Genomic DNA, 11061 nt, shown 5'->3' with positions numbered 1-11061 from the left:
CACCAATATAGGTTTTCTCTAAATGAGTGTTTTCAGTTTGGCGCATGGCCATACGAGAATGAATTGCTTCCATCAGAAACTCTCAAGCAGTGCTGCAGAACTTATATAGATGTACTCTTATCTATGAAGCTATTACTGTTGTTGTATTTGTAGAGGTCCTTTCCCTAGTTTTCATCAGTGTTGGAATTGTCCTGTGATGCTCCTCCAGATAGATGAAATCACGATATAGGGAGCCCTAGTAAAACTCAAGCTACAATATGAATCCCAAGTTAACTTGAAATTGCAAGATGGCTTGGAATCAGCTTATGTGCTCTTTCTGATTTGTGGATTTGTGGCATTAAATAGTCCATTTGGCAGATTCTCTATTTTTCTCACAATACACATCTTTTAGTTAATATAATTTCTTTTCTTAATGAAATAGGAAAGTGGAACAGAGAAACCTGTTGTTGCATTTATAGCTGGACTTACTGCCCCACCGGGCCGCCGCATGGGTCATGCAGGAGGTTTGTTTAAAAATCCTCATCGTTTAGTGACCTAATTATTTGATCTGTTTTGTGATTTGCTTCATGTTTATAATATCAATTCTATTGTTAATACACAGTAAATGGGCATATGCAGTGATATTTTATCTGCATCATTCAGCTTTCCTGCGTCAATTCTTTGCTTACACAAGTAACATGGATTTATATTTTCACTGGTTTTTTTAGTTTCACCAGCGATATTTATATGTTCGAAATTGACCATTTCTAGAGCCATAGAGACATATTTCTCTTATTGTTCGTTTTGCAAAAGCATGTGATAGTCTAGTTGTTATCTAATGAATTTGACATCTCTAACTACTGTGATTTGGATTTCTAATGATACGATCTTCAGCTTTGTTTTCTTTCCTTTCTAAGTACGTCATGGTACCATATCCTTGAGATCGGCATTCTTTTTCATCGGCGGTGTCTAGCACTTGCTGTTAAGTTTGAAGATTCATAAGCTGAATTGATGCACAATCTTGATTTTTGCAAAAGAGATCTCAATATTCTTTTTGTAATGAACTTCTGGTCTCAGCAGTTGAACTTGTACTGAATGATGTTTGAAATTTTTAATTTATGTTCTGGTTTCTTGTAGCCATTGTATCAGGCGGAAAGGGCACTGCCCAGGACAAGATTAAAACCCTCAGAGAAGCAGGAGTCACAGTGGTCGAGTCTCCAGCTAAGATTGGCACAGCCATGTTTGATGTCTTCAAACGGCGCGGACTAGTACAGTAGCAGGTCTTTCAATATGGTTGGAAGGTTTTGCTACTCTGTGTTGTTTGAAGATGCAGGTCTAACTTCTCAAATTTTGTTTCATCCCGTTTTTCATTTCCTTCACGGATTGAAAATTTTCCCTCGATTTGAGGTTTAAAACTTTTGTAATAAAATGAACTCGATGCATGCTTGAGGTTCTTCTCCAACTAACACCTTGTTGAAGATGATGTTCTTACGTACTTATGTTTATTCTTACAAACCGTTCATCATTTGTTTGGGGGTTACTGAAACTTGCAAAATGTTTCGCTGTCATTTCTGATTGTTCTTGGTACACTTGCAGCTGTTGCTGCTGTTAGACAGATTAGTTGAATCGTTTCTGATTTGGTCCATTCATGTGTAATTTGTCTCTATTTATGGACAGCGAGGCTCAAAGTACTACAAAATCAATAAAGGCATTGACATTACCTGTTATCTTTTCTTGTGAAGTAATCTGGACCTCGTGGACATTCGCATCTTCAAGTAACAGGTGCTAAACCACCAATTTTGGGATATTTCGTTTAATCTTGTCAAGGGTTCGCTTGTTAGCCTCATGTGAATTTGATTAGTTGTTAAACTTATAGTAGTCCGCTCTTTGCACATCTGCAAAAGCGTTAGTTGATGTTCAGTCTCTGAGATTGGCGAGGTAAAACTATAGTAACTTTGGAATAAAGTTTCAGTGGCTCGTGGTGCTTTGCCTCCAATGTATAGTTTTTGTTGGCAGAGTCCGCATTTACTGTGACGTTTTTTATTTGCTTATGATGAGTAGGTGCTAGTTGACTTTTGTGCGTAGCAACTTTCTTCCTCTTTTGCTCAGGTGTTTGCGTGGGGAGGACGATGCTTACAGCTTTGTACCTGAAATTATACCTGCTTCATGTCTAGCTATGTTTTTGAATAAGTAAATGTTGGAGGACTGATTTGTGAAGGTATTTTTTTTAGGGTGTGAGAACATTTGCTGCTCAGCGAGTGGTCGATTATTTGAAGTGGAAGTTAGAAAAATTGAAAGTGGACTAATTCTTTAGTGATATGAAGGAAGCATGTATAAACTATTTGGCAATTGGATTTCAAGTTAAAAGTGTGATTAGTTGCGACTTGCGAGTACATTTGTATGACGTTTCTCTACTTATATTGCTTGATTTGATTTGGTGCAAGCTTGCTTGCGATCATCGGAGAACCTATTAGATTTTTGCTTTTTTTTTTCCCCTCCAAAATGATGACCCTGAATTCTCGACATCGTTGTTCTCTTTTTTCTTTTAAGACATGTAACTATCACCAACCAGTAATAAGATTAATTAAATATCATAGATATTACATGCCGCAGCTTTACATATTCTGCATCTGCCTGCAAAATTTTTTTTGGCAATTGTATTACTGAATACAAGGCAAAATAATTTTATTACTAAATTATGTATGTTTACTTGGAGTCCAGCTAATTTTTCTTTCTATTAATAACACTGACAAGCCCGGAAAGGAGCATCATGAAGGCAGGCTTGGGCAATATACAACAACAAAAACTTTTGTGTTGGTAAGTCTTTGAACTTTTTCTATTTTTTGGTGTATAAAGAATCTTATGGGGTGTGATATAACTAGTACCCGTATGCATCAAGTGTAAAGCACGGCCTCTGTATTTTTAAGCACGGCATTTTAAACTTGTTTCCCTCTAAGTTTTACTATATTTAATTTAATTATTGTATTTTTAAAATTAGAAATCATATCTACTTATTTATACTTAAAAAAAGAATCCAAATTTTAATACACTTGATTTAGAAATCATATCTACTCCTCTATATTCAAAAAAAGAATCCAAGTTTTAATACATTTGATTTGTTTTAGTATTTATGATACAATAAATTACTGTAGCATGAATGGTAACATCAAATACGGAGGAGCAGATTTAATTTATTGTTTATGCTACAGTATAATACGGTAGCATGAACAATACTTTGAGTGCAGATCATATTATAGTATTTACTATAGCATAAACAGTAATTCTTTAGATTTTTCTTCAAGTATAGAGGAGTAGATGTAAGAACATGTACTTGTATCGGCCACACTGTTGGGTTGGGACTGATGGTTTGCATTTGTACAAACCATGGCTAAGGATGTTAATCCTCATCCTTCTTCTCAATACACACACACACAACAACAACAACAACAACAAAACTCCATATAATCTGCTAACTTCTGTACGTTACTGAGACAAGTGTAGCAATTTAGATTTCAATCATTTGAACTTAGAGATTAGGCATAACATGAGGTTTTTCATAGAATATCACATTTGACATTAGGAGCCATCTATGCGTAAACTTGCAAATAATCAAATACTCAACGATTCCTTGTCAAGGGTGCATTCTTACCCAAAAAAAAAACTTCCCCCAGCGTTGCACAATATCACACTAGTAGAGGCTCGATTAACGGCCTTGAACGACCGCTGGAGAGGTCCATCGAATATGTAACAAGTGCTGAGAGAAGCGCACAGGATGCTGGAACGAGCCCCAAACCGTATCTGTTCACAGAAAAGCCGTGTCTCATGCTAAGAGGGCCAGTGCTACGATCAGGATCTGCGACAAAAAAACAATTGAGTTTGTCCGGTGGAGATGCGTTATTTCACATTCAGTTGGAACATAAAATTTTAAATTCTTAATAAACTTTTACAACTGGTTTGTAAAGTTATGACATGTTATGAGTTTAAGGAGCTTGAAACATCATACCTTGATACGATTCCAGAACGTACAAAGCAATCCCACATGATAATTTGTCCAGGAAACTCAATGACCCATAAACAAATGCACAGCCGTTCAAATCTTGACCAACCAAAATACTTTGCATGCTAATTCCAGTCACCTGCGACAAACTATATTATCAAACAATCGCCACCAAGATATTTATTATTTATTTCTTAGAAAACCAACAAGATATTTGCTAGGGCACAATATTGAAGTGGTCACCATGCAGTGCAAATTGTCAAGTTTCATAGCATCATACTTTTTGGTCCGGGATAAATAAGGTTAAGTTGTGTCTAAGAATGCATCAAGAGGACCTGAATTGCAAATACACTGATAATATTCAATAAGTGGGAAGAAGAAAATTTTCCTCAATGTAGTTCTACAAAAAATGACATACGAGCAAAGGAAATTCGGATATCAATACATGATTCTGGGATAATATCAAAACCTATACGAGTTTTTCTAAGGCATGGTGTGAGGCTGTGAGCCAAGGCCTACAAATTGCATTGACAATAAGACAGATACTTGGCAAGTTCTTCAACTTGCAATGACTGTACAAATGAATTGAACTAAGAGCATTAAAAATCAGAAATTGAATATAATGATGAGTGTTAGGATTAGAATTAAATAATTGGGTATTTGGGTATAGACCTGTATTGGGTTATAACCCATATCCACTACTGCGTTTATCTTTAAACTTTCTCATAGAATACAGTAATTGACTATTCTCCAATTCATAACGTGGTGATATCAGAGTGTTGTTATGAGACCCTAACCCTCATTTTTTTCATCCTAACCGTTCATCATCTAATCCTAACAATAAGAACACTAAAAATTTCATCAAACAAGATTCACAAGCTTACCATCATTAAAGCATTGGCAATGCCAATTGCTACTGATAGAATGTACATAAGGTTGTGCATGTTGCTTGGAAGAATAAAGACTCCCACGCCACAAAATATCCACACAATGGCTCCAGCTGTAAAGAAGATTTTAAGGCGCCAACCACTCCATCTCATCTCCTGCATGTAACTGTTGCTTATTATTTCAAAACAAGAGAGAACATTTTAGCAAGCCAAAGAAAGTTTGACATCTAGATTTCTGTAAAAGTCAAACCTGCAAAATTACAGATGTAATGAAGCTGCATATATAGATAATGCCAGGTACCTGCAAGGTCGATTAAATTATTGAAGTTATCACTAAAGAGTGTCTAAGAATAGTATATTTTGAATTGTATATAAGAATCCAGTACTCACCACTGCCTTGGAGGAGTGACTCATTTGCAGATCATCAATAACATAGAATGCAAGAAGTGCCTGATCAGTGACAAGTAACAGTGTGAGAGATTAATATTATGTCTATTCCTGTAACTATGTCTTTAGAGTATGCTATCGAAGCAAAAGTGCACTAGTCTTCATTGTGTTGAAATCTGATTTATCGTTTTAATTATATTTCAGTAAAATTAAGTCAGATATTTGACAATGTGGGAAAAACACACACACACACACACAAATTTGAGAAGGCATAACTATGATGCACGCTGATAAATAAAGATACTTATCAGAAGTTTTAAGGATGCATAAACGAGAAGACGTGGAAATCAAGTTAGATTTCATGGAAACAATAAAATCTCGTGACTGAAAAGTTAACCAGCAACCGTAGTTAGAGATACATGTGTACTTCAGTTCAATCACACAACAGCATTCAACTAAGATTTCTGGAACTGAAACAGTATACATTTTAAAGAATCATAAGGAATCAAGTTCTGACCTGTGAAACATTTGTTACTAATCGAATAAGCATGTATACAACAGCAACTTGATAGTACAAAATCTTTCTGAACCAGTGCGACCATGCTATCTTAGTCGGCCTTTCCAACTTCATTTGTAGTTTCAAGCTATATAAAAGCATAATATATAGAGGCACTTATAAGTAAAGATTGTCATTTAGCTTTAAATGTAATACAAGGTGCTATTTGTGAAAGCAGAAACATCATTAGCAGGGGAAAAAAAGAAAGAAACTATGCTAAATTAACATCCTAAATGAAACTTATTACATATAGCACCAATGAACATATAAATTATAAGAAATCACATGAGATGTTAACAAATGGAAAGTTAGAACTACAAGTTCACATGGATATTTATCTCACTCTGGCTCGTTGGTTCCAATCAGAAATATGCCCACAAAACAACACCCCACGAAAATGCAGAAGTATGCAATCCAGCGGTACTAATCAAATTAAAAATAGTATAAGAATCTGACCAGAACTAACAAGATGTACAGAGAATGAAGTTCCAATGCTAAATAAAAAAGTACCTGAGTTTTAATATCGGCAGATGCTTTCGCACCATAAATACTGAAAACAACCAATGCCACTGCATAAAGGCTAAGATTTGCTACCTACAACAAGAGCCAGAATCTCAAGAATTCTGAAGTAAGGAATTCCAGACATTTGAAATGACCAAACCCACAGAAATAAAGAACATGAAAACAACATCGAAGAGAGTATAACCATAGTGAAGGCATTTCGGCAGCTAGCAAGTGCAACTCTACTAGTTGGGTTCGGTGTGATGCAATTCACCATCGACCTTCAAATAAATAGTAAAGAACAAACATGTCACAGATTAGTATAAGGGAGCTTCACTAATGTCACAAAAACCACGGAGAATCTTGAAATTTCATTGGCTTACATATGTGAAACTTGGGTAGCAGCCCAGCCAATGTTAAAAATAGAAGCAAAGATGCTGTATCCAATAGTTTGCAATAATGAAGAACTAATTCCATATATTTTACATGGTAGGCAGCCACCAAAAACCGAAGAAAATGAGATTGCAACCAAAATGGATCCTCCAGCATGCCATAGTTTAAAATGTCCAAAGCGGTCAATCTGTCAAGAACTATGCCGGTGAGAGGGGAATGAATTCAAAAATGCAGCAGTACTGATGCTTAAAAACAGAAATAAATATCATTTTAGTCCCAACAAGCAGATACTTAGCCTAAGGTTGCCCTCCCCATTTAAAGGGTAGAATTGTTCCATGTATCATATTTGAACCATCTCCATTTATGCTAACACGTAATTTTATTCTTTTACTTGTTTCTTATGAGTAAAAAAGACATGCCCATTCCTTCTAAAAAAAATCATACTTTACATTCTTGGGTCTTTTGCAACAATGACAAACGAGTGAGCAGCAAATTGTGGGGTAATAGAAACCAAATGTACATCTCATGCAAGAAAATAGGTTAGCATCCTCATCAACAAGTGAACCACCATGAAATTTCAAATATTCGAAGGACAATCTGGATCATGGAGCTTGCATATTAGACATTTACATGAAAAAATTAATTGGTGTCTACCAGCTCTCCAGCAAATACTGTTGTAAATGCATCAGCGACTTGACCAGAAAGCATCACAATTGAAGCATCCCTGATAAATCAAATACAAAAAAGGAAAAATTCAATAAAAAACTCTACATTATATATGCTGTGACTATAATATCTGAAATGAAAAGCAGCCAAATACTCTTGAAGATCAAGAAATTATCACAACAACAAGGTCAATAGTGTAGTAGAATCATCTTTGGTTAAATGACCGGACTACATCTAAAGTTTTCATCATATTATTCCCAAGCAAAATCACCTCTCATTTCCCATGATTACATCCATTGTTTGTTCTATATTTTGTGGTATTACCACTTTCTCCTACCAATTCACTTAAATATAACTTTTAACATGTTGTTTACTGGCCAAAAAAGTGTAAGCATGGCTAGTCATATAGCCACCTTACCGATTTGCCTTTCAATTCTACAGTTGCATAATACCAAAGAAGCACTAACAAACTTCAAACGTATGGACATCCTCTTCCAACGGGAGAACAATGAAGCCATTATCTTCTGATATTCCATGTTTATGTACGAAATTGTTCCTTCATAATATTCTAAGTTCATATGTGAAATCGTCATTCCTTGGTATCACGCAGAATACCAAAAAACTACTTCCCTCCAACTTCCTCAGTGTTCTGTATCACATTCTCATTGGCTAAATAGCCATATTGGTATTTTAATTCCACCCCATTTATCAAGAATGTATTTTAATTAGGAAAACCTGCTTTAAAGCATTTTAATTGATTCAACTTACCAACAAGGCCCTTTTTTTCGTCGGCGACCAGTTTTCCGACGAGAGCTCGTCACGTGCGTGGTACGTGATGACTTAAACTGTTTTTTAGCTGCTTATGTGGCACAGATTTTCTGACGTGGTAGTGTTTAAAGGCGGGAATTAACCCTCTAAAAATCCCAATTCACCCAAAAAAGGACAGATTCGCCCCTTTTATTTTCAGAATTTGAACGCGAGAGAGAGGGAGATATAGAGAGTGAGAAATCGTGAAGGAGGCAGTTGAAGGAGATAGATTGCAGGGATTCCATGTGATGGTGTTCCTCAGTTGATGCAGAAGGTGATTTTCAAAGGACGACGACTTGGTACGGGTTGAAGCCGATGAGAAGGTTTGATTCTTTTTATACTTATGAGATCTTTTGGTGGTTTTGAAGAGGATAAGTTAATCATGTATTTAGTTTGAGTTAAATGAAAGATATGTTGTGCGCAGCGGAAATTTCGGCAGAGTTTCTGGTGCACAATAAGAGAGAAAGATCGATAAGAATTCTTGTTTCTCAAAGGGAACAAGAATCTGAAGCCTAATATCCCATCAAAGTGGGATATTAGCTCTTCCTCTCGTCAGCTCTAGAACTGCGCGTCGAGGGATCCTAAAAGCTATTACAATGGTCACAAACTCAAACAACCAATTTTACGTGGTTCGACAAAGAAAGAGAATATAAATAGGGTTTACAATCTCTCAAACTAAACCCTCAAACAATCTCTCAATCTCTCACAAAAGGGATACTAAAACCTAAAGGACGCTGCACAGAACTCCTCTTCAAAACAACCAAAAAAACAATCTGTTTTTCTCTCTCTGCTTTGCTTGCACGCCGCCCAAAAGGTTTTCTTTTCACCCTCAACTTGCACTGTTGCAGCCAACTTTCCTCCCTCTCTTTTCTTGCACCCCGAAACCCTAGGAGCTTAGGGTATTAATAGGCAGCTATCGGGTGGGCTTACACAAGAACGTGCTCATGATCAAAAAAGCAAATCGCGTGGCCCCCACAAATCAATTTCTTCACGCGGTTACAAGACTTTTGCCCAGCACATGGTGGTCCCCACTTACGTCACATCCACAAGATAAACCCAAAATTTGTTGCCTTTTGTTAGATTTGATAGAATTAGGGTTTTCAGAGTTGTCGCCGACGAGAAAAATGACCTTGTTGGTAAGTTGGATCAATTAAAATGCCTTAAAGCATGTTTGCCTAATTAAAATACCTTCTTGGTAAATAGGGTGGAATTAAAATACCAATATGGGTATTTAGCCCATTCTCATTAGATAACACAGATCCATCTGGTCTACTAAGTCAAATACAAAGAAATGGCCATTCTAATAAACTTCCAAACAGGTTTAATTAATTTATCATTTCTTTCTAAACCAGTTAGCGTGTCCGCTTCATTATACTTATCTGTATGTTTGTTAAGTTTACAATTATAGGTTGAAGTTCAGGAAACGCTTATACATGTCCATCCCCCAATCACAAATAAGTTAATCAGCATATTTGGACCCTGACCATTTAATAAACGAACAGTTCTTTTGTCAAATGATCTTGTTTCAAATTTCAACCTTAAAAGCAGGCGACGATAGCATCCATCACAGCAGGAAACAGAACGGTAAAGCATGTAAATAGGATCATAAAACAGAAAAGGATAAAAAAAAATTTGCAATGGAAAAATGGAACTTTTAATGAGAAATGTACCTTGGACTTAACCCTATGTCTGTCAAGAACACCAGCAAATACGTGAACCAACAAGCTGATGTAATATCATTCAGCATATGACCTACACCATAGTAGAGTACAGCTAGTCTTCCGAGGGGCACAGCGTTCAGGGCTTCATCTGATGACTCATTACCAGTTTCATCCACCATAGCTAGCAGCCTGCACTTTTTACGGCATCAAAGTTATCGAAATTGCCCGTTATTATACCGAAGTTGGATACAATCAAGAAATCTCACTATCGCTACAGAGTCTTCTAACATGCTAGCAATATGGTCAACTGTAAGAGAGGCAGAATCTCCAATAAACCTGATTAAAGTAAAATTAAATTAAGCAAAACCAAATAAATTCCTACTTATTCTTCTAAATCTTTTCCAGTCTAAAGTGAAGACGTGGGTACCCCAGTCTCATACACCCCAACCAAGTAAAACGCAGCCTACAATTGCTCCAGCAGCAGCTAGTTACTGGAACAAACTAAATAAACATAAACAAAACAAGAAGGCAAAGGAATCTCCTTTGCTCGCTCCCATTTCACTTTCCTTTTAGCCTCAAATCGAAGCTTCAACAAACAAAAGGGACACCCAGAAATAATATCAAATAATTATTAAAAAAAAAACCCTGAGCCATGAAAACTCTCTAACGCATCAAATTACCTATAAGGGGTGGGTATCCACCAAAATTTGAACAATTTGGCAAACAGCGGAATTCAATGAGCAACGTGTACAAAATCAGACAAAACCCATGAAAAGAAAGAGGCGATATTATTACCTTAAGCTAGCTTGGAGGGAGCCCAGAGCCCAGATAGATACAGTTGAGCTGAAAAGCTAAAGCCTGGAGAGAACGATTGAGTATAAACAAAGACAAGAAAATGAGAGAGAGAGGGACAGAGTTTATAGGGTCAAAATCAAATTTATGAAGAGAGAGGAATCGTCGGCGCCGCTTTGAATCGTGGCGTCAGTTTTTGATATTTTTGCAACCGTGAAGCAAGCGTACGTGGCCGCCGTTGATTGGGTTCGTAGCACGGAGCGGAGAGCGCCCATGGCCGTGTCAAACTGTGATATGACGCCAAAGTCTGCGGAGTCTTTTGACCTCGGAACTTGGATTACTCAACCGTGAAAGTGGCTGAGATTCCCCCGTGCTATGAGGTGGGGATCCTAATCTCATTGGACCGTATCCAAGGTTTCAAACCCGGAGGCAACG

At 36.8% G+C, this 11061-nt stretch overlaps 2 protein-coding genes across 3 annotated transcripts in view; one reads left to right on the top strand and one right to left on the bottom strand.

The window, feature by feature from the left end:
* Positions 1–1624, top strand: part of LOC109840323 (succinate--CoA ligase [ADP-forming] subunit alpha-1, mitochondrial-like) — a 5558-nt gene extending 3934 nt beyond the window's left edge. Inside the window, 2 exon segments of the mRNA XM_020408913.1 lie at positions 422–503; positions 1117–1624. Coding sequence (XP_020264502.1) covers positions 422–503; positions 1117–1256 — 222 coding nt within the window. The 3' untranslated portion in view covers positions 1257–1624.
* Positions 3425–11061, bottom strand: LOC109840322 (major facilitator superfamily domain-containing protein 12-like). Of its 2 annotated transcripts, XM_020408910.1 has the most exons (13): positions 10630–11055; positions 9844–10023; positions 7355–7424; positions 6691–6887; positions 6513–6588; positions 6317–6400; positions 6150–6229; positions 5768–5894; positions 5254–5313; positions 5114–5164; positions 4861–5019; positions 3983–4115; positions 3425–3832 (listed from the first exon to the last, which is right to left on the bottom strand). In XM_020408910.1, exons 2-13 carry the CDS (start codon positions 10011–10013, stop codon positions 3663–3665), a joined length of 1377 nt encoding a protein of 458 aa, XP_020264499.1. In that variant the 5' UTR covers positions 10014–10023; positions 10630–11055; the 3' UTR covers positions 3425–3662. The 2 variants fall into 2 exon arrangements, with proteins under 2 accessions (XP_020264499.1, XP_020264501.1); XM_020408912.1 differs by lacking the exons at positions 3425–3832; positions 3983–4115 and having other exon boundaries at positions 4865–5029; positions 10630–11061.

This window comes from Asparagus officinalis, chromosome 5 (genome assembly GCF_001876935.1).
Source record: "Asparagus officinalis chromosome 5, Aspof.V1, whole genome shotgun sequence".
NCBI lineage: Eukaryota > Viridiplantae > Streptophyta > Magnoliopsida > Asparagales > Asparagaceae > Asparagus > Asparagus officinalis.
The sequence above is the reverse complement of the archived record's forward strand: the minus strand, read 5'-3'. Positions and strand labels throughout refer to the sequence as shown.